This window comes from Barbus barbus, assembly GCF_936440315.1.
Source record: "Barbus barbus genome assembly, chromosome: 21".
NCBI classification, from domain to species: Eukaryota; Metazoa; Chordata; class Actinopteri; order Cypriniformes; family Cyprinidae; genus Barbus; species Barbus barbus.
The window spans coordinates 20,136,152-20,159,326 of NC_136749.1; the positions used below are offsets into that span (position 1 = coordinate 20,136,152).

General features: G+C 36.8%; 3 protein-coding genes across 5 annotated transcripts in view; 2 read left to right on the plus strand and 1 right to left on the minus strand.

Annotated features, from left to right (window-relative positions):
- The window catches only part of LOC306887743 (ubiquitin carboxyl-terminal hydrolase 45-like), a 43,525-nt gene extending 35,722 nt beyond the window's left edge, over window positions 1–7,803 (minus strand). For both annotated transcript variants that reach the window (XM_079445742.1, XM_079445741.1), the window contains exons 1-5: window positions 7,502–7,803; window positions 6,414–6,519; window positions 6,030–6,199; window positions 4,899–4,999; window positions 4,282–4,382 (exon numbers count right to left, since the gene is read on the minus strand). In XM_079445742.1, coding sequence (XP_079301868.1) covers window positions 4,282–4,382; window positions 4,899–4,999; window positions 6,030–6,199; window positions 6,414–6,513 — 472 coding nt within the window. In that variant the 5' untranslated portion in view covers window positions 6,514–6,519; window positions 7,502–7,803. The remainder of the gene's footprint in view (window positions 1–4,281; window positions 4,383–4,898; window positions 5,000–6,029; window positions 6,200–6,413; window positions 6,520–7,501) is intronic.
- A 767-nt stretch (window positions 7,804–8,570) lies between these two features.
- On the plus strand, window positions 8,571–12,113 carry LOC306886947 (thiosulfate sulfurtransferase/rhodanese-like domain-containing protein 3). 2 transcript variants are annotated; one of them, XM_079444341.1, is made up of 4 exons: window positions 8,571–8,852; window positions 9,126–9,314; window positions 9,402–9,561; window positions 11,150–12,113. In XM_079444341.1, the coding sequence occupies exons 1-4, from the start codon at window positions 8,585–8,587 to the stop codon at window positions 11,214–11,216; spliced, it is 684 nt and encodes a 227-aa protein (XP_079300467.1). In that variant the 5' UTR covers window positions 8,571–8,584; the 3' UTR covers window positions 11,217–12,113. The 2 variants fall into 2 exon arrangements, with proteins under 2 accessions (XP_079300467.1, XP_079300468.1); XM_079444342.1 differs by having other exon boundaries at window positions 8,573–8,852; window positions 9,172–9,314; window positions 11,150–11,782.
- A 1,258-nt stretch (window positions 12,114–13,371) lies between these two features.
- LOC306887824 (desmin-like) lies at window positions 13,372–18,433 on the plus strand. Its single transcript, XM_079445829.1, has 11 exons — window positions 13,372–13,657; window positions 14,843–14,996; window positions 15,356–15,505; window positions 15,796–15,915; window positions 16,057–16,152; window positions 16,231–16,365; window positions 16,613–16,723; window positions 16,861–16,971; window positions 17,111–17,235; window positions 17,648–18,022; window positions 18,242–18,433. The coding sequence occupies exons 1-11, from the start codon at window positions 13,437–13,439 to the stop codon at window positions 18,327–18,329; spliced, it is 1,686 nt and encodes a 561-aa protein (XP_079301955.1). The 5' UTR covers window positions 13,372–13,436; the 3' UTR covers window positions 18,330–18,433.
- Window positions 18,434–23,175: the final 4,742 nt, after the last annotated feature.

Sequence of the window (23,175 nt, forward strand, 5' to 3'; positions counted from 1 at the left end):
TAAAGTGAAGGACAGCTCTCCTCAGGCTGAAGATGGCAAGCAGTCATGAGGAAGGCCGAGCAACACCAAATGTCTTATTAATTTGTTAATTTGTTGTGGCCATGGGGCATGAAAACCTTGCTTCATTGCCATCTGAGGCCAAGGGTATCCAACGTTTTGATTCTTTCATGCACACACATGCATACACACACACAAATGTACTGTTCACATTGGCCCTGGATTGACCTAAATAGAAGAGGGTTCTTCCACCCGAGGCTAACCATCCTTAGTAATCAACAAGACTTAGCTGTAAAACCCTCAATATTGGCAGATTAAATGTGATACAAGGTTTAAAAACCATAAAAGTGCACATCAAAAAAAGGTTAATAAGTTCCAATGAATACAATCAACATTAAAGTAAAAAAAAAGTGAACCAGTAAAGAAAAATAATTTAGGAGGCATTTAGTAGACTTGAAAGTAGGGATGCACTGGTATTAAAATTCTGGGGGATAATTATTTTTTTAATGTTATATATTAAAATTCTACACTATTTCATGAAAAATAACTTGAAAATAAAATGACAAATTAATGTTTTTAAATGTGAAAACCTTTAAATGCTACAGGTGAAGTTACCTTACATACGAATTAAATCAAAGAAAAAGGAATCTAAATGTAAAAATATGGACAATAAACCTGCACAATTATATTTGACAGATAAAAAAATAAAAAATTATAGGTCCATCCCTACTTCGAAATGTTACTTTGTTAAGTGCTTAGCTGTTTTAGACTGGTTTAGGAAGCATAATGGATTACAAAAGAGACCCTGAGTACAAAGTACAATTCTATGCTAATTTTAATATTATCCATTTACTCTGGATTACTTTTGCATTATCATGCAAATTGTTTACAACTGTTTAGAAAAATAATAAATTAATAAAAACAAGAAATGTAAAGCAAACTAACTTTGAACTCTCACCTCATGAAATACGAAATTAGACTGAAAATCGATAAGAGAAAATGAAGATTCAAATGTTGCATGTGTCGGCCTCTGATGCCTATTGAAGCAAAAACATTTTAATTTCCTCAAACAAAGCCTTCCCAGCTGTGTTTCAAGCACAAGCCTGGCTCTCTGAGGTCAAGTCTCTTTCTACCAAGACTCTGGTACTTGAGCTGAAGGCCTTTTTGGTGAGAGAGCGCAGTTAATAGATTTTCTTTCTTCTCCCTGCTGTTGTGGAAAACTATTATGGATTCTGGAAAATTCTTGCTGGGGCTCTTTTGTGCCACGGGTCTATGAGAAAAAGCGAACACAACAAAAGACTGTGTCTAAAAAAACCTTGGCCTTCAAATATTGCAGAAATGCAATTTCACCAGCTCCTCTATGCCAGCGGCAGTCCATTTCGCAGCCACAATGGCCGCCCCTTTCTCCCTCATTTAGTCGGCTCGCCAGGAACAATGAGCATGGAAGAATGGCAACAGGTAATTTAAAGAGCTAGGTAAGAAGGATGAGGGCAGGAGGTGGCCCAAATCTGGCCAAATACCACAGACCACCACCAGCTACCTTCTAGTCCTCACCAGAAGAAAGTCACAACGGTTTTTCCCTTTTCTGTCTTCGAGTTTATTGGCTCGGAGAGTCTATCGGGCTTGATCAGACAGATTATACACAATTACCATCTGGCAAACACCAAGATGTTTGAATATGTTCAAGGCCATCCTGCGAAGATGATTGAATCTGTTTGACTCTGTCTGGAGTGGACTGGTTTTCCACTAAAAGAAAGAGTAAAAAGTGTAGTTGCGAAGTAATCAAAACTGTGTTCATATGTTTGAAGTAAATGCAAAAAGTCCTTCTCACAACATCCGCCGCATTTAACAGCTGAAGATGCAAGCTGGAAACAAGCTGCTCCTCCTGAAGAAAATGAGACGAGGAATCATGCGAGATGAGGCAGAGCAGGGGGAGGAGCAGACCTTAGGATCCGATCGCCACACAGCTGCAGTTGTTCTTCAGGGAATCTGACTGGGGAGCACCACTCAAGCGCCTAATGCCATTAATGAGCGCAGCCGTGCGGCAGTAACGGAATTGGAGCGCAGCTTCTCCTGCAAGAACCTGGCTGCCCCTGGAGTGGCGGTCGACCAGTTAGGCTGGGTTTAAATGAGCTAAACTTTGCTACACCAGAGCATCAGCGCACGGACAGAAACGGATTCAATGACTGTTGAGTATCATGCAAGGACAAGGTAGTAGCATATTTCACAGCTGTGTGAAATTTTATACACTAGCCTTTGCTGATCACTGAAAAGGGAAATGAGAATTGTAACAGACACTGTGCTTCGTCATTTACTGTCAAAGTCAGATGGAGAAGGTGTCTAAACTTGCATACCAGAGAATACAAGCTCACTTTTACGCTTATAGATGAAACTCAAATAAAACAATGACAGACAGCTGTAACTGAAAGTAATTAAGATGTTTCCTCACAATAATCACTTCACAACTACAGCACATAATTATATGCTTATGTGATTCTTATCATTTCAACCAGGCTTTACAGGATTAACGATTTAGGTGAGTCTCATAACATTTGCAAGATCATTTCCAGGTCATAACTCACTCCAATTTCACAAAACAAAATGAAAAATGTAACAACAACAGGACAAAAACTGCTCAAAATATGTGAAATATTATTATGTCGTAAAATAACTATTTTAATATATGGAATTTATTTCTGTGATGGCAAATTTAAATTTCCAGCAGCTGATACTCCAGTCTTCAGTGTCACATGATTAATCAAAAATGCTGATTTGGTTCTCAAGAAACATCACCTATTATTATTGTTGTGGCTGCTTAATATTTTTGAGGCAACAAAGATTTTTTCCAGGATTCTTTGATGAACAAAAAGTTCAAGAACCACTTTTATTTGAATCCGAAATCTTCTGTAACATTACAAATGTCTTACCCGCCACTCTTGATCAATTTAATGTGTCCTTGTTGAATAAAAGTATCGATTCCTTCAAAAAAAAAAAAAATCTTCCTGACCACAAACGTCTGAATCATTATTCTTTAGCACATTATCATGAAAACAATATCGCAATGTTTAAGCACTTAATTTTCTTAAATATGAATATAATTTCCTCCTTTCTAATTATTTCTTCTGATTTTGGAGTGAAATATGACCCACGAGACAGAATCATCAGTAAAAAAAAAAAAAAAAATCATACAAAGGATCTGATGATCTTTGAAACAACTTGTCCAAGACATGACAAGACTAGTAAGTGGAGAAATAACTGAGAAAATATTTCTCATTCTAAATGTGTAACAGAGTAACTTCATCCTGCATCCAAGTTAGCATTGGTGCTGGAGCTCTAGATGGAGCCAGGGAGCTGCTGTTATGACAGTTACACCTGGGTAACACACTCAGCAGGAGCTAAAGACTGAGCCAACAGCTTGCGATTCCAGTATCACAAATTTTAATACATCACTTATAAGGCACAAATCAATGCTAAAATGAGAGGGTCATTGTACTGTGACTTTCTTGAGCAGTTTTATGTCTTTCTTACAATAAATACCATTACATTTACGAGCTTCAAACTGTAACTGAAGCACAGCATGCTGTAAGCCAAGGAGGATTTATGGCATCAAGATTTTTCTCACTGATATGAAAGCGCGAGAGGAGATGTTATTTCAATTATGGTTGCTAATGCCGTGTAGAAACATATTGTGTGAAATATCTGATTTTAAATAAAGTATGAGTGGTGTGAAAAGTCAAAAGTGAGACAAAATAACCTAGGATTTTATTTGCCAAGTAGTTAGAATGATCCAAGGTTAACTATTTCAAGTGTAAAATGCCTCACATATTGTGAACAGTGCTACAATTGAAACCTGATTTAAGTGAATGCAGAAGAGGATACTGAAGATGTTTTGCCTGTGAAATATCACAGTGCTTTCAGGCTGCCTAAAGACTGTGATGAAACGTATGTCCCTCATTGTATCTGGCAAACTAAAAACCAGTGATCCCAGGACAAAGGTCAGTGACCGACAGATGTGCCAACATGGCATTGCTGTGGACAGAGAAACAATGAGGAGCTTCTAAAAGAGCCATTTAAGAGAAATCAGCTCTCATTTGAGCTCTCTACAGCACTGGAAAACAAGGGGATTTTCATGTTTTAATCTTTAAAGAAGACTCGGCATCTATTAAAGATTAATCTCCACAATAGTGTGAATGACTCTCACTACTATACGCAGATGAAGAAAGAGGTGTTTTTCTATGATTAAAGATAGTCACACTTCTGCTTGTTTTCCTGTGGAATAACTACCTGAGGTGGCCTTTGCTGAGTGCTTCTGCAGGAAATCCAGAGTCTGAGCCAGAGCTTTCTTATTGCAGTGAGTGGAGAGCTCTTCCTTACATTCAAAACACCTGTTAAAGGAGAACAAAACAAACATCAATATATATATTTTTTTACAACTATTATGCCTTTAATGTCTTTTACGTACACTAAAAGAGCATACACTGGTACCTTTCAAAAGTTTGGGGATCGTAAGAATTTTTTATGTTTTTGAAAAAAACCTGTCTCTTATTCTTTCTTATTATTTCTGTGAACGTGCTATTTCTCCAGTCTTTAGAAATAATTTGAATATGCTGATTTGTGCTTAAGAAACTTTTTTTATTAATATCAATAATGAAAACAGTTGTTTAATATTTAATATTATACTTAATACTTAATATTTTTGTTGAAACCGCAATCTTTGATGAACAAAGTTTAGCATTTGAAAAAAAAAATGTAACAATGTAAATGTCTTTGTCATTTTTGATCAATTTAATGCAACCTTGCTCTGACCCCAAACTGTTGCAATTTGCATACATGATCTTTTTAAAAACGCATAAGGATAAATTATCATGAATAATACAGTATCATCAGTTGATGTTTCCTACCAGGCTTTCCATGTACTGAGGCTGATGGTGATACAGTGAGAGTCAGAGTGATGAGCTTGCTGGTGTTTTGTGGAATGCTGAGTTTCTACCTGGTTACAACCCTGAAAGTGAGAGACACAATAGATTAGTAAGGTTCATATATTACTCTCAACGGGAAAAGTGTTTTAGTACAATTCTTCCGGTTCAGCATGGTCAATCAAAATCGAGTGATTGCAAACATAACTTTTTTTACACTGTCAAATCAAGGCCAAACAAATCACTGTCATATTCCCAAATGTGTTGTCGTGGCTTAAATGCGCCATACAAAAACAGTGGCTAAAAGCCAAAGGAAACGATAGGGACACTCAAATTACTTTTAGAAAATGCTGCATGAACAGGGGCCAGAGAATAATATGATATTTTAAGCATAGGCCCAATAAAACTTCATTATTTGTTTTTAAACAGTACCCAACCACCACAGCTGTGTGTTAGGCCAGCCTACATTTTTTACCAACACTTTTTACAACGTTCAAATGTTTGGGGTCAGTAAAAAAAATTTTTATACACATATATAAACTCTTTTTTTTTTTCTTTTTTTTAGCCAGGACACATTAAATTGATCAAGAGTGAAAGTAAAAGAATTTTACATTGTTAGAAAAAAATATATATTTTAAATAAATGCTGAACTTTCCATTCACCAATCCTGAAAAAGCTGTATATGTTTCTATTAAACCACTAAACTGACTGGAGTAATGGTGGCTGAAAATTCAGAAAACAGTTCATTTAAATTGTAACAATATTTTACAATTTCACAGATTTTACTGTATTTTTCAATCAAATGAATGTAGTAGCCTTGGTGAACACAAGAGATGTCTTTTAAAAAATTTTTTTATATAATACCAACCCCTAAACGTTTGAGCAATATCGTTGACACGTCAGTGTGGCTTAGCGCCTATAAAATGCCTTAAAATGACTTGTCAGTTATCCTTGCTTTGTTTGTAAATGTCTTACAATAAATTGTCTATTATGGCAGTCAAGCTTCCAACATTTGTGAAAAGGAAATATGCCACTTAAAAACCTGTCACTGTACACTGACAAAACTGCCTACATTGTAGCACAATATATTACTGCTGCTGAATGAGAAGATCTCACCTGGAACCCACACTTGAGGCACACAAGGATGTCATGTGCTCCTGCTGGTTCTCCCTCATGCATGTTCCTCTCTTTAAGGCAATCGGAGCACACCGACCACAGGCTGCCTGTCACTGCCTTCTTCACTGAGCTGAGGTCCACAGCCCTGCTCACATGCTGGCATGTCAGCCCTGGATGACACCAAAATATGCATCTTTACTGTAGTTTACAACTCTATGCAAGCATTGGTAAACCCAAAATCTGAATCAGAATGAACTTCATGCATGATAGATCCTTAATGTCTGATAAATACCTTGGATGCTTCTCTATGATTTTTGAAACGAGTACCAAGCATCCCACGAATAATGTTCTGGCATGAAAAATGATACTGAAACCTTTCCTTACCGCCAACCTCGTCAGACGAGTCTTCATCATGAGGCTTCTTTGGCTTGTTAGACCGCTTGGTCATATCCGTTTTTAAAGAGAAGGGGTCTTTCAGCCGCATTTGTATCTAAAAAAAAAAAAAAAGTCACTAAGTATGAGAGCCCACAGCACAGTTGAAATTGTGTTTCTGAAGCCTAAAACTCTGAATATTATCATACAACACATGCCTGGGAGCCTGGACACAAATTTTATTTAATTTCAAAGAATTATATTAAAACAAGCCATTGTCATTAAAAGGCTTGTAAAAAATAACCAAAAGGCTAAAAAAAAAATACAAAATGTAAAAATATATGAAAAAATATATATTAATTAACATAGCTAAAAATATATAATGCAACTACAAGGCTAAAAAAAAAAACTAAAATATAATACAATGTAACTAAAAGGCTAAAAACTGCTCAAATAAAATTATATGAAAAATATATATTACATTATATAAAAAATATTGTGCAACTACAAGGCTAAAAAAAACCTAAAACAATACATCTTAAAGGCTATAAACAGCTAAAAAAAATCAAGACTCACAACATGCAAACTGACATTAAATTTCACAATCTGATTTTCCCCTCAACAATTTTTGTTTTTACTGAAGAACATACCGTTTTAAAACTCTGTAATTAATATAATCTATTGACACCCCTGAGTATCGTTCCTTTCCATCTCAACTATCTCAGTGGGCAAACATTGCAGTAAGTACCAGTCCTATTTAAACCACATGCATATTGTACCAAAGAGGACAGCATTTGAATACAATTTTGATAAGGAAGTCTCCAGTACAACCACTAATTAGAAATGACGAATCAGTAAGTGAGGGTAATAAAGACATACAGGGGAATTAGTTATTAGCACAGCCACTGTAGCAAAGCAAACAAGAACACGACACCTGAGACTTGCCCAGGTAACTGATACAAACATTGACAGAATGTACCGGCTAGTTAAAGGCCTTTGCTTCTTTAGTAAGTCATATCTGTTAATAGCACAATGTTGCTCCAAAAGAGTGGCTATAAACATCGAATGGTCTTTGGCTTACAGTAATAAACCCAGCTCACCCTCTTTATGGTCCCCTCCTCTCCAGGCTCACTACCAAGTGAACGTCAGTTGTCAGGTGGCCAGGTGGAAGAGAGAAGCTGATAACATGCATATGCTTCCAAGTTTATAAATAATGAAGAATTTCTGCTTGTGTTTTTGCTGTTCGGATCTAACACTTCGACAATCAGGAATCGAGTAATCCCGAGACGCAGTTTATATTCTGATTAACAGAGTTTGTCCGCGTATTTGGTGGCATTTGGAGAGGAACAGAAAGCATAAGTATCACATGTGTCACGTGGTCGCATCCTCAACGACGCACTACGGATACTTGTATGGCCAAACTCGTTTGTATATCCACTGTAGTTACAAAAGAGCTGTTCAGTTTAAAAGTGCTGTTGTGTTTTGTATAAATGTAAGCGCAAAAGGGCAATATTTTTGTTAAATATAATTACCTCTTGCTTGTTTTATGATACTCTATTTTTATTTTACTGTTTGCCTAATTTAATCAGTTACACACTTTGCAATGCATTATTTACTGTATTTGCACATTTCACTTGTCTTTTGTATTTTTTATGTTAATATGCATATTTGAGATTTGCATTACGACTTGCATTTATAATTAAAGTACGGTAATATTACAACAATGTATCATTCATATAGAAATTAAAATTAAGATGCATTTTAGATTTAGTCAGCTTCTATAATAAAAAATGTAATCCACATAGCACGTGTGGGTCTACTTTTTCTTCTTTTAATTTCCAGTCAAATTATAACATGACGATAATTTCTTATATAGACAGATATACAAAAAAAATAGGCAAAGAGGAAGTAATAAATAAAGAACAACGAAAAGAGAGTTTTTTATTATTATGAGTTTTTGTGCTCGTAAACAGTACAGAGATTACATTAATAGCATACCTTTGTATGCAATATACAAAATGTGTCAACATGTATCAATGTCGTCAGAACACATGAAAGAAAATTAAAAATGTTAATGATTAGAAAACAGAAAAGCTAGATAGAAGAAAATAAAAAAAATTGCATACGATTTTGGGAGTCAAAAGACGAGGAGCCAGCGTCACTGGTAATGCGTAGTTGTGCGCATGCGTGCAGGAGTAGTGGGTAGCTGCAATCCAGCTACGTACCTTACAGTCACTTGTACCGTGTTTTCGTCAATATTTAAATACAAAACAAGAAATAAGGAGCGCAGTCATCGTGCAGCTTTCATTACCATAAATCTTAGCATGGCGTTAAATGTCTATTCACGGCTGACGAGGAGTATTGTCCGCGTTTTAGCGAGCAGAAGTGTCATTCCTGTTACAAGACAACTGGCAACTACTTCATGCTGGACACATTCGCGTTGCTTACAGCGTGAGTGTTGAAATATTGTATTGATATTTAACAGTTAAAAGTAATGCACCGTGCTTGGCATCGATAGTTCTGAACACGGTGATAATCTCTACCGATTTAACATATGTCATTTCTGGCTCTGCGTATTTGGAAACGTTTGGGCTGTAAGAAGTACTTGTATAAATTATTCTAAAGGTGGTATGTTTCTTTTTTAATGTAAATATCTCACATGACAATTATACGTGCAGCAGAAGAACGGCCTCTGTTGGTCAAACGTGTCTGTCTGTCTTCCAGACATCCGTGTCATTTGTTATGATGGAGCTTCATTACGAAATTTCAGTTCTTCAAGCCAGCCTTCAATAGATGTGTCCTACGAGCAGCTGAAGAAACTGCTGCTGTCCGACTCCAGTGTGGTTATAGACGTCCGCGAGCCGTGGGAACTCAGGGAATACGGGAACATACCGGGGTCAATTAACGTGCCATGTAAGTCAGTGCATGGCCTAATCCGTATATACTGTTTATTTAAATACACATTATATAAATTGTTATATTGTACCCTCTCTTCTGCAGTGGGACAGGTGAATGGAGCTCTCCAGCTCACGCCTGATGAATTCAAGGAGAAATATGGAGGAGTCATGCCATCACAATCCCAAAATATAGTGTTCTCATGTCTAGCTGGTGTAAGAAGCAAAAAAGCCCTGGAAGCTGCAGTGTCTTTAGGATACACCAAGTGAGCAGTTATTCTTATTATACAATAAGGGATGAATATAATACAGTGGCATGCAGAAGTTTGGGAACCCCTTGCAGAATCTGTGAAAATGTGAATAATTTTAACAAAATAAGAGAGATCATACAAAATGCATGTTATTTTTTATTTAGTACTGTCCTGAGTAGGATATTTTACATAAAATATGTTTACATATAGTCCACAAGATAAACAAACAGCTGAAATTATTAAAATAACCCTCTTCAAAAGTTTGGGAACAATTGATGACTCAAACACAACAATTAAAAAAGGTTCAAACATTCACTGATGCTCCAGAAGCAAACACAATGCATTAAGAGCCGGGGGTGAAAACTTTTGAACAGAATGAAGATGTCCAAATTTTTCTTATTTTGTAGAAATATAATTTTTTTTTCCATTTAGTTCTGCCCTTCGGAAGCAACAGAAGCTACTTGCATGTTTCCTGGAAGACAAATTAAGTACAATTTACCTTGATCTTCAAATTCAAAAAGTTTTCACCCCCGGCTCTTAATGCATCGTGTTTCCTTCTGGAGCATCAGTGAATGTTTGAACCTTTTTTAATTGTTTTGTTTGAGTCCCTCAATCATCCTCAGTGTGAAAAGATGGATCTCAAAATCATACAGTTACTGCTGGAAAGGGTTCAAATATGCAAAAGATGCTGGAAAACTAAGGAATCTGCAGGACATGGAGGATTTTTCTGAAGAACAGTGCTCAGTTTAACTGTTCAGAACAAACAAGGGACTCAAACACAACCATCACAAAACAAAAACACAGTTGTAGATCATCCAGGTAACCACACACAGTAGTAAGAACCAAGGGTTCCCAAACTTTTAAAGGGGGTTATTTTAATAATTTCAGCTGTTTTTTTATCTTGTGGACTATATGTAAACATCTTTTATGTAAAATATCTTACTCAGGACAGTACTAAATAAAAAATAACATGCATTTTGTATGATCTCTCTTATTTTGTTAAAATTATTCACATTTTCACAGATTCTGCAAGGGGTTCCCAAACTTTTGCATGCCACTGTATTTTAATGCAGGACAGGCCAAACTTTTTACTATGATGGGCCAAAAATCAAACCTAAATGTTGCATTTTTCCAAATATATTTTATTAAAATAATAATTTTGAAATGCTTATATTTCAATGCAAAAATAAAACAAAAAGCTTCAATGGCATGTTTCCCCCTTCTTGTGATATGGCATTGGTGGGCCAAATGAAAGGTCATCACAGGCCAACTTTTTCCCTGGTTTGGGGATCTCTGTGGTTTTTCACTGTTATTCTCATTATAAGTATGTAGATGCATTAGTATCATTCATGCATTATAGTATATAGACTATGCTCGATTTTATATAGTATACTAAGGTTGAAAAATGTAATAAAAGATATTTCTTGGATAAGTGCTTTTATGAAATGCATAACAGAAAATGTAATTTTTTCTGAATAAATAAAAGATAATATAAAATAAAAGATATTGCACATTTAAACCAGTTTAAGATCAATGTGCTATAGTGCTGTATACTGAAGTTGTGTTTGATATAGTTGTCTAAGTTGTCTCTCTCTTCTTGTAGGGCCCAGCATTATCCAGGCGGATGGCAAGAATGGGCAGAACATCAATTATTAAAAACCAAAAACTGATTGTCATGCTGTAGTCATGTTAACACTGTGACAGAAGTTTGACTGAGTTGTACTGCAGTCTGAATTATACCATTGACACGAGTCAAAATGTGCCAGTAAGACTGAATCATTTAACGCTATTGACTAGAAATAAAGGAATGGTGTGATTGTATTTTATGCCTGAAAGATGCACTGTTATATGATGTGAGCAGTGCGCATTCTACACTGATAGTCAGTTTGAATGGGAAGTGCAGTGGCCTACAGTGTGTGTTACAACTTCTGTTCAAAGGGCTCTTGGCTATTTGCCTAGTAGTTAAACCTAAATACTTTGAGCAGACAATCCAAATATCAGGAAAAAAATATATATGCATTTTATTCAGTGATTTATGAATTCAATATAGCACTGTTTAAAAGTAACCGGAGAGTTATGTTTTTGTATACTTAAAAATAAAACCTCGATGCTACGTTGTGTGTATTGTGATTGAAATAAAAATCAATCTGTGTTATCGCGCATTTGTCTTGTTGGATAAAAATATCTGCTAAATACTTAAATGTAAATTTGAAATAAATATTCAAAATGCAGGGTGTAACTCAATTGTGCTACAAATATGAATATCAACATTAAATGGAGTGGCTTTAGTTTTGCACAGGAAAAAACTACTCCGGTTTTCTTCACAAAATGTAAAAATCAGATGTACATATCCTTGTAATTTAGTGAACTACAAAACTTTATGTGCAAATACATATTTTTAAAAAGAAAATAATACTTTTATTCAGCAAAGAATATTCTACTTCAAATAACTCCTGTTCTGTCCTGTTCCTGTTCCGTCAAAGAACCCTGAATGAATTACTGTTTTAACAAAAATATTAAGCAGGATAACTTTCTCATCACAGGAATAAATGACATTTTAATTTTTCAAAGGTATTGTTAATGTTTACTTGCTTATGCATGTTTCAGTGTAATCTGTGACTAATGATAACAAGAGCTGTACATGGCACTGCCATTATATAATCATAGAAGCATGTCTTACACTACACAAAAAAAAGAGGTACAAAATCCGTCACTGGGGCAGTATACTTTCCAAAGGTAAATGTTTGTACCTAATTAGTAAAATATACCTTAAAAAGTACCTTAAGTGTACATATTAATACCTCACTAACTTTTTTTTTCTGAGAGTGCAGTGTTAGTCTTATTATAAGTCATGTTAGTCTTTGAGGTATGTTTACGATTATAAGAATTATGTGTACCATTAATGTACTCATTAATGTGGATGTGACAACGCTGTCTCTTACTGATGAATCTGAAATTTAGAAAATTGTTTTAATTATAAGTCAGCAAAACAGCATGAGCGGACAAAGACAACAGTGCCTTATCATTGCCAATAAAGAGGCTAGTCTTTTGTCTTTACCAATGCTGTCATAGTTTTTTATTTTTTCTGTATGCGCACTGCTATAGGGATGCGTGACTAATGTACTGTAATTGAATGAGATAGCAGGAGTAAAATAACGCCTGAGTGTTTGAGCTCATTTAGCCACTGTTCACATCTCAGAGAGATGCAGACCCAGCCTTCCTCCCACATGCCTGGCAAATCTTAGATAGTCGGAAAGAATCTCATAAACCACATTCGGTCAGCATTTTAAAAAAAAAAAAAAGTTCTGTAATGAAAAAAGATTAGACCATATGTCAGCTGAAACTGACATTTTAAGAAAAAAAAAATATTCTTTAGATCCTGATTAAAGAGACTCCAAGGACTTTGTAATTCCCACTTACATCCTTTAGTCACCTCAAGCGTGAATCTCAGACAGGCCATGGAAAAACACTCTTGTTAATTCCTCTCGCGTTTCTCATTTTTGCACATTCTGCTATGTAATGGTGACCACATTAGTGTCATCTCCCTCTGCTCAGATTGACCTTGTGACATTACTCCTTGCCCTGTCTAGAAGCATGTGTAATTAAAATCCCTACATATCAAACCACATCACATCACGACTGCACCTCCAGACTAATGGAGCCTTGTCTCATAATTTACCCCTTCGTTCAACACCTCTCAAGACCCTGACAGATGTTTGAGTGATGGGCCCAATTCTTGATGGTGCAGAGGCTCAACATTCCCATAGCATTGACTCATGTTTATAGCAGAGTATAAAACGTCTGGATCTTTGGGAGTCTGGATTTGCGAGCAGAACTTGCGAGAGGAAGACTTCAACAGCAAGGCCTTAAAGTTTAGCCACTGACCCAGGATGAGTCGCAGCCCAGAAAGGATCTCATCCTATCGCCGCCATTTCGAGGACACCAGCGCCTCCTCTTACCAGGTGAGGGTCAGCAGCCCTTCTCCCATCAGACGGGATGACGGGAGGTGCCGTTCAGCCAGCTACAGCCATAAAGCCAGCGCTGTCAGCAGCAGCATAGCAGTGGGCCGGAGGACCATCTCATCCTCACGCAGTCAGCCCTTCATGACTGGGTAAGCATTGCCCATCCTGCCGGCACAGATAAATAAAAGAACAGTGCAGAACATCCTCACATGCATTAAACTAAATGCAATTTGTTAAACCTACAGAAAATGTTTTTTTCTCAAAGTAATTAATTGTTTCTGCCATTTAGGAGATGCTCAAAATAAGCTTTTAATAAAAGAATAATGAGACCATTACATCGTACAAATATATATATATGTATATATGTATGTGTATGTGTGTGCACGCGTGTCTACTTACTAAGGAAGTAGGTATATTAAAGATATTTCAATATATTTATCCATATATTTAATCTTAGAAATAAATATTTATTTGAATACAAATATGTTAATATGTATAATAAAAATAAAAAAATATTTTGTTATATGTGTATTTAAAAAACAATAAAAATCCTGTATTATAAAATTAATGATACTGCAAGAAAATCTAAATATATAATCCAAAATGTATATATAAAATAAAAGATATAAATCTTATGTAAATAAATTATCTCTCTCTCTCTCTCTCTCTCTCTCTCTCTCTCTCTATATATATATATATATATATATATATATATATATATATATATATATATACACACTAAGGAAGTATTTAAAGATATTTAAATGTATTTATCCATATATTTCATCATAAAAAAGAAATATGTATTTTAATATGAATATGTATGTTAATATGTACAATACTAATATATGTTTTTATTGTATTATTAAAAACAATAATACTATAATGTAATATAAAATTAATGATACTCTAAAAAAAATCTAAAAATATAATCCAAAATTAGCATATAAAGATATAATTTAAATGTATCTGTCTATCTATCTATCTATCTATTAGAGAGATTTTTCGACTGCCAAATATAATTAGGCCTATTCTGTTGTTTGGTGGCAAATAATTTCTTTGTTAGAACATGTTAGAACATAGTTTCTTTTTAATTGTATTTATTGATCGGATAAAAATGTTAGAACACAGTTTCTTTTTAATTGTATTTATTGATCCGATAAAAATCACACGCAGCCTCTAGTCTAGGAAACTCGAGCGCTCTACTGTGACCTAATAAAAACCAAAGTGACAAATGCATCTTTCCCATGTCAGCCACACGTTACTTTGCATTCACTTCACATCTCATTTTACCTTTTGGAATACACGTTGTGATAAATCTGAATTAATTGCAGTGTCGGAATGGGAGCCATCTGTCTTAGCAGAGGGGGTCCAGGGGTCGATCTCGACCAGGCTTCTGCAGAAAACCGTGAATTCCTGAACACACGAACCAGTGAGAGACAAGAGATGATTCTGCTCAACGATCGACTGGCAGCATACATCGAGAAGGCAAGTGCACTCACACAAACGTAGTATGCCCTTAGTGCATAGCCTATTTAAAACACTGGATGCGTATCACAATGTTATAGTGCCATATACATTAACATAGCCTACTATAATAAATGTAACTGATTACAAAATAACAAAAATTTAATATAATTTAACAGTGCTCTGGGAAACAAGCATCATTTTAGAGCCATCTTTGACAGGATTTGTCTGATTTGGCCACGCTTGATTGCTTCTCGGGCACTGGCAGTGTGGAAATGCCACTGCTGGCTCGCGAGATAAAGCGCATTATTCGCACTTCTGTGGACACACAGTCAGAGCACATAACGCGCGTGTTGTCTCATTCTCCTGTCGCAACAAAGGTCCGTTCGCTGGAGCAGCAAAACAAATTGCTGGAGACGGAAATCGAGGCCCTAAAGAATCGATACTTGAAGCCCACCGGCCTCCGCCTGCTGTACGAGGAGCAACTCCAGGAGCTGAAGAGGCTGGCGGACCAGATGAGAGTACAGCGGGTATAGCTCATTCGAATGGATCTTTTGACAAATCTTGAGCATCAAATAATATTTTAAAGGTCTACAATAAATGTACACCTGGTAAATTAACACGCAGCCATGTAAATGAATGAAATTAAATACATTATTTATAAACATTTACACTAGGCTCTTTTTTTGAGTAGAATAATGTTGTCTTAGATAAGGAACAGGTGATGATTCGTATTGAGCTCGGAAAATAGTATCAGACTTAGGCTAGACATAGTCCTAGTCTATGTATTATATGATAATACCTATAATTACTTTTAAAGGACATTGCTATCGCTGCAAAGGGTGCTATGGCGGGTCAGCTGGAGATGATGAAGGTGAAATATGAGGAGGCCTTGGAGTTGAGGAAGAAAGCCGAGCTTGATATTGAAGCCTTCCGTCCGGTATGATTACCATAAAGTAAAGTAAAGTCGTGACGCATTGTCAAGAAAATTTTATAATAAAATTGCCTTATAACATTTAGTTTTATAAGTAAAAAAAAAAAAAAAAAAGGTGAATGAGGTGACCATCTTTTATCGCCTCAGGATGTGGACGCCGCCACCGCCGCGCGCATTGCTTTGGAGAAGCAGCTAGAAAACCTGGAGGTGGAAATAGAATTCCTTCGAAGAGTACACAAACAGGTAATTAAAACGCAAAAATATTGCCCTTGATACATAAAAAGCTAAATGATAAAATTTTTCAAAACCGCGCATTTTCAGGAAATCGAAGAGCTTATGAAACAGATATATGCGGCCCACGCCTCAGCAGCAGACGTCTACAGCCTACCAGACCTCTCGAGCGCCATCAAGCAGATCCAACACCAGTATGACGACATTTCCGCCAAGAATTTACAGGTGAAGATTTCTGTGTAACAAAGTGTTTCAGTTACAAAATATTTCAGGTAAAATATATTGCTATGTTGATCATTTTAAACGTTTTAAATGAAAGGGGGTGGTATGGGTTTATTTTATTATTTACATTTTTGGGGGAATTAAGTTTGTTTGAGGAAAAAAAAAAAAAAAAAGCCAGCACACTTTGTAACAAAATGTTACAACATTTCCTGGACTTAATATTAATAAAACCATTTTTTTTTTTTTGCAGGAAATGGACTCTTGGTACAAAACCAAATTTGATGATATCAACAACAAAACGTCAAAACATGTAGACAAGATGCGAAGCGCGCGAGAGGAAATTGTAACTGCGAAGAAGGACGTAAGTATTAATGATCATTCTGCACACATGCTTAAATTGGGCAACATAACAATAGTAAAATTACAATATTCAAAATGATTACAGTATAACATTCATTCATTGTTTCCTCTTGTTGGAAATATTCTGCTTACTTTTAGATTCAAAATAAGGAGCGTGATCTGGACTCTTTGAAAACCAAAAATGAGGCTTTGGAAGCACAGATCCGTGAGACTCAAGAAAAGTACAGAAAAGAACTGGAGGAACTCCAGGTGAGAAACCGAGGCACATATAATCACGTCTTGGCCTATACAAAGTAAAATCAAAAGACATCTGAGCATAAGTATGAATATAAATATGACCTTAGCACTTCTTAAGACTTCTGTATTTAAAAAAAAAAAATGTTGTCAGACAAGAATTGAAGCCTTGCAGCTTGAGCTGAAATCCTCCAAACAAAGGATAGCAATGCTCCTGCGTGAATACCAAGATCTGCTCAATGTGAAGATGGCCCTGGAGATTGAAATTACCACATACAGGTAGATTTTAGATACTTGAACACTTTTTAAATCCAAACACATACCACCTACTCCAAAACCACTAGTAGCTTTCAGGTTAAAACATACCAGAATTTAATGACAAGTCACATCTATTTTGATATGGAAACCTAAATTTTGTAACTTTCATTGTTATTTATTTATTTTTGTGCTATTTTTCTGCCTACCTTCAAAATGTAATCATTGTGATCTTTTTACTTGACTGACCCTTTAATTTTGCATGTCTGATGAATTAATGATTTTTCTGTTTTCTTCTTAATTTTTTTTAATATTTGTCTGTACCATTCTATTGTTGTTCCTTTTGGACCATGTTTGCTGATCAAGTTAATGCTGTATAAGAAAGCTAAATTTCTGCAATTTTCTTCAATCCTTCCTTCTAAATTTTTGCTCACAGGAAGCTCATTGAGGGTGAAGACTCTCGTATTGCTTCTGTGATGCAGAGCATGCAGACCATGTCCCTCATGAGCGGCAGCATGAGTGTTCACAGTGTTGGAGCTGCAGGTGTTGCAGGAGTTGCTAGAGTGGCCGGAGGTCCTGGTGTTGGTCCAGCCACAGGTCTTGGAGGAGGTCTAGACAGTGGGCTTGCAAGAGGTCTTGGAGGAGGGATTGGCAGTGGTCCTTCCAAAGGTCTTGGTGGTGGTAATGGTGGAGGCATTGAAGGAGGTCTTGTTAATGGTATCACCGGTGGGTTTGGCGGCCCAGGCGCCACTGTAGACTACACTCAAGAGCAGGCTGTGGAGATGACGGAGAGAAAGACTGTGCTTATCAGGTAGCATTAAATTCGAGCTTTCTGTCAGAGCCGTGACTTAGTGGCTTGCATGTGTTCGCTCTGTGGTGTTTGTGTAGGAACTTCAGTTCTGACCTTAAGTCAAATTCCAATCCCATTCCCATATCTCTCTTTACATATTGTTTCTTTATAAAATAAAAAGTGTTCAGTTTTAGAGTTTCATTCCAGGCTACTTAGATTCTGCATTGCTTTTTCCCACAGAACTGTTAAAACTGAGGACGACACCCTGGAGAGTAACACACAGGAGAAATCGTATTCCATCTCTGGAGCTGCTGATGAAGAAGAGTAGTGGTGTTTTCTGCTCACCAATCATGCCTTCAGATGCGTGTGCCTTAGAAACCAAAGATCAACTTGCGTCTTGCATTGCTTGTCCACAATAAAGCTCTGAGCATCACATCGTTTTGCGGGTTTTGTTTCTCCATTGTTTGCGCACATAATCCACAACATCGACAGGTGTAGACGCAGGACACATTATGACTGTGTTGGAGACAGATGATGAGGAAGGAACAGACAGGAAAACAACTTAGGATAAAGGCAGGGAGTGTGATGTGTCACTCCAGGCTCAGTGTATCACCTCGATTCTTTGGCCAAAGGGGAATCCCATGCAAGCCGTCATAAGAATGGTACTGCCACATCATGAAGTCACACTCACTGTATGGCCCCATTCTATCCAAATCGGCCCTCCTCCTCTGCATCTGATCCATCCTGATCGGTCCACACTGGAACATGCCAAACACTCAAGCTGTCTGGAAGTGTGAGAGAGATGTGCACTGGAGTACTTAAGCATTAAACTAGAGAAGTCAGACACTGTGGGTAAAAGGAGCATGTAGCTGACACAAAACAGTCACAAATATATAAAGCATGGCATGTGGCACACTAACAATTTAATGTGTTTTCTTTGCGTTTCTATGCAACTCGCTGTTATTTTATCCAATTTAAAATATGAAAGGATCTATACGCATCCATCACAGACTTTAAATGACAGAGCATGAGTCTGACCTTGAGCACTGACAAACTACACTTCATACCTGTGAGTCGACAGTCTACAGCAAATAAAATGTTAATGTTCACACAGAACAAGCACTAAAACATGCAGAGCTAATCAATCAAGAAGGAAGTCTAAATATTGAAGGAAGCCTACAGTATGTGATCAAAGAAAGAATTACTCAAAGGCCTCCTCCTAACATTGTCATGGGATATGTGTGAATTTTAGAGCAAGCATGATTAGCAACAATAAAGCTGAGTGTAAGGTATTTGCTTTCTCCATATTTAGGATTTTATTTAATTTATGCCTATAAAATACACTGATTTATTTAGACCTTACTAAATAAATGCATTAAATTGTTCAGCACAAATAATTAATTAACCTCACTGACTTTCTGTTTAAGAAAAGTGGTTATTTTATTTTATTTAATTTTATGAAATTATTTGACAGAACTGGGAGAATCATTGGCCTCCTGGGATTACAATAATAATTTAATCTAAAGAAAAATGGATTAAGCCTGGGTAAAAGAAGTCAAAACAGCTATTCAGTCATTTAGTCGTTGTTAGGATATTTTGTCATGACAGCAGTTCATTTCATTTTCAAAACTGAAAAACAACAAAAAATGTTTTCATAATAGGTCTAATAACAATAACAATAAATATATTAATTTATACGACATTATTATTATTATTATCTCAGGTCAGTTTGCTGGATCTTTTTTTTAATTGACAGCACTGGGACGATTCAGGGTCTTGAACATATCGGGTTAATCAATAGCCCCTCATTACTATATTATCCACGGTCATCATTTCCACAAGATCATCCCACCCGAAACGGAGGCGCAATTAACGGCCAGTATGCCTTGCATTGTCTCTCTGCAGAAATGCACTGGACATTATGAAAAACCCAGAAATGTCAATCCTGGCCAATTATGAGTGACTACAGACAGTCTCCAGTGACGGTCGCTGATTCATATCATTAGCATGCCTTTTGCCAGTCTTGTAATGCGCATCCGAGCTATAGGCGTTGTAAAGTTGGTGATATGCATTACGGCATGATAAAAATGAACTGCCTCATGCATTGCCTGCATGCGTGCATTATCAATATAATTAGCAGGGGTTTACTTGATTGGCCATATGACCTTTGAAAGACGGGAGCTATCCAGGGTCCTGCCAGGCCCACATACGCATTTAAAGCTGCTACAAAAGGATTTGAATGTTGCCATTAGAAATGATTAAAATCAACGGCAAATGCAATTATGTTTTTTTTATATAGTATTTATTTTATTAGCCATATTTAAAATATTTCCATATTAAATTTAAAAGAAAAAAAATCAAGTGTGCAAAAAAAAAAATGTATGACTCATTCAAAATTAATAAAAATTGAATTTCTATGTTAAATAAATCCCTAGGCCTCATTTACAGGTTTCAATGTGACATTTTTCAATTTATAAAGACAACATTTTCACCAAGTAACAATTTTCCTTACAAATTACATTCAAAACCACATATTTAGCTTACCTGATGAATATTGTGTCTGAACAGTTACTTTTCAGAGACTCAAATTATTCAAAATGTTTTCAATTCATGACTGAATTGAAAGAATGCCGCCAATGGAATAACTAATGACTCGTCTGTACATACCATCACACGAAACTCCCTCAGCTTTTTAATTTCTTTTTTTCCCAGCGCCCACGTGATCCCAGATGATCTGAGGCTCAAAAGAGGGCAAAAGTTGGTGCTCTCTAAAACCTGAGAAATTCTGTCAGTTTTTGCATATGGTTTTAGTGCCTTAATCCCAATTAGGCCCGGCTGACACACAGAGCTATTCATAGCAAACCTCCTCTGAATACATTTGCCTAAAAATGAACTTCACAAATAGAGCTCGCGGTAAAGGCGTTCGACAGCAGAGAGAATCGGATAGACTGAAGGTTCATTCTTACGCGCTCGAGTGAAAAAGGGTATGAATTTATAAGGTACACCGAAACATTTCAATTCAGACAAGTTTACACCCCATTATGCGAGGCCTTTCATTTGGGACAAGAGAGTTAAAGTTGGGGAAATTCGGTTCAAAAGGCAGAGCTAACTTTGTTCAGGCTTTGAATACTGAAACGAAGCAGCCCCCTTCCTTTTGAGAGCATTTAGAAATGGGAGCACGCATGAACAGAGTCGAATCAGTAGCCACTTATCTTGCCACTTTCTAATGCGACTTTGAATATTAGTCTGGGTTAAAATCCCAATCATGTCATCTGGTGGGACTCCCATACAAGCATAATTACTATTCAATCGCGTCACTAATGTCCCACCCGCATCCCCTATCTGCGACGCAGCTGGTCCGGCCTTTGTGAGGCTTGCACTTTCCTGCAACGAGAGCGAGAGGGTTAAGCGCATTAAACTAGGCAAGATTAATATTTGTAGCCAAACATATTTATGTACTTTTAAGATACATTAATTGATTTATTAATGAATAATCATAATTTTTCCGAGCTTTAATTTTTGAAGCACAACACATGCCATGCGACTTGTTGAAATCGATGCACAGCACAACTCAAGTAAAAATAAGTGACTTGTACAAAACAAGTTGTTTTCCTTATTTGTAATGGGAGTCAGCCTATATAAAAGGAAAACAACGAAAAAATAAAGTAAGAGCCCATAAAAGGAATTTGTATGGATGAGCGTTTATGGTTGGCGTAAATAAAATAAATAAATGTTTTCTAGAGAGCTCGGGCATTGTGCATCGTTGAGATAGAGTGGTGAACCCTTGGCACTCAAGCCCAGTTTGGACGCATGAATGAAACCCCTGGTGGGACACTGCAGTTCTTCACACAGTCTCTGTTACCCTACATTCATGCTTCATTATTTGGCAACCTGTTAAATCAAATCCAACATTTAGCTCGAATTGCGACGCTGAGACCCGGAGAAAATGCTTTCAAGCACCTGACCGGCACTTTCTCAGAATCTCACAATCCAACGCGTAAAAAATGTCCTGGAATGCTCCGTTCGGGTCCACAATGTTGTTCCGAAATAAAGCTGCTGCCGTGTAATTAATGTGCCGTTTAAAAGACAGCGGACAATGCCAGCGTTCAAGCTATTTGATTTCATTAAATTTTCCATCCCATTTGCTCCGAACACTGCTTTAGCTCCCAAAAACCGTGCTCCAATGAGCGCTTTGGGATGACTTTCACCCTTTGCTTCTCCCGGTGAGGAGGACAGAAAAGAAAAACGTTCCCGTTTCCGCCTTTGTGCACAATTTATTAGATGGAAAACTTCGACTTTAAAGACACAAGACGAGAATGAGAATGGGCCCGGCTGGTGTGAGAGCTGTAGAGGCCGGACCCGCTGTTGCAGAGCGGATGGGAACCAGTCACAAATGGCAACATTAATAAATAACCCACCACACAGCCGGCCTTTGCATGCGCCTATTCAAAAATTGTTCGCGTGTCGTTCACGCTCTTTGACTCATTAAGGAGCCCAAAGAGAAAGCTCCCAGAAAGGAGCAGTGGGGTACCTTTTCCCGAAGAAAGAAATCCCACCTCTGCTTCTCCAATTACAGCGGAGTGTCATCAGAGTCGCCAGGCCAGAGGTTAGCAGGACATGTTCATGGCTTGAATTTATCGCCCACAAATTCTTGTTTCTTTCCCTGGGCCACTGTTCAGTCATCGAGGGCCACGATCAAAGAGGTCAAAAGAAGTTTTAAAACCAGTGGTAACAATACCACTGAAATCCCTTCAAATGACACCCAAGGGTCCTGAGTGAATAGGACTACTCTTGCCATATCCGAATGAAAAAACAACAACAACAAAAAAACAACAACAACAACAAAAAAAAAAACAGCAACAAGTAGCCTATTTAAAAGAAAATTCGAAATGCTCAACTGTAGTAATTCGTGCCAGCTAAATGATTACTTTACCGGAATGTTTAACATACTTGAATAAAGGTAATAAAAGTATTATTGCTTTCTCCTTGAGAATATTCAGCACAAGTGAAGACACCTAGGAGAAGACATGCTAGTAGATCAAATATTGGCAAGCAGCAACTCTTGTCTTGTATAAAATTTCGTGTTTTGTCCTGCATCCTTTGAGAAAAATGTCTTTTTTCACACTTTCCATTAATTCTGGAGCCCAGCGGGGCGCTTCTTCAAAACTGAATGC

Bases quoted from the DNA above. Each gene is read 5' to 3' on its own strand.
- LOC306886947 (XM_079444341.1), top strand. From the start codon at position 8,585: ATGCGTGCAGGAGTAGTGGGTAGCTGCAATCCAGCTACGTACCTTACA. The intron at 8,853-9,125 runs GTGAGTGTTGAA...TCTGTCTTCCAG, and splicing joins ACATTCGCGTTGCTTACAGC to ACATCCGTGTCATTTGTTAT. The intron at 9,562-11,149 runs GTGAGCAGTTAT...CTCTTCTTGTAG, and splicing joins GTGTCTTTAGGATACACCAA to GGCCCAGCATTATCCAGGCG.
- LOC306887824 (XM_079445829.1), top strand. From the start codon at position 13,437: ATGAGTCGCAGCCCAGAAAGGATCTCATCCTATCGCCGCCATTTCGAG. The intron at 16,366-16,612 runs GTGAAGATTTCT...TTTTTTTTGCAG, and splicing joins TTTCCGCCAAGAATTTACAG to GAAATGGACTCTTGGTACAA. The intron at 16,724-16,860 runs GTAAGTATTAAT...GCTTACTTTTAG, and splicing joins TTGTAACTGCGAAGAAGGAC to ATTCAAAATAAGGAGCGTGA.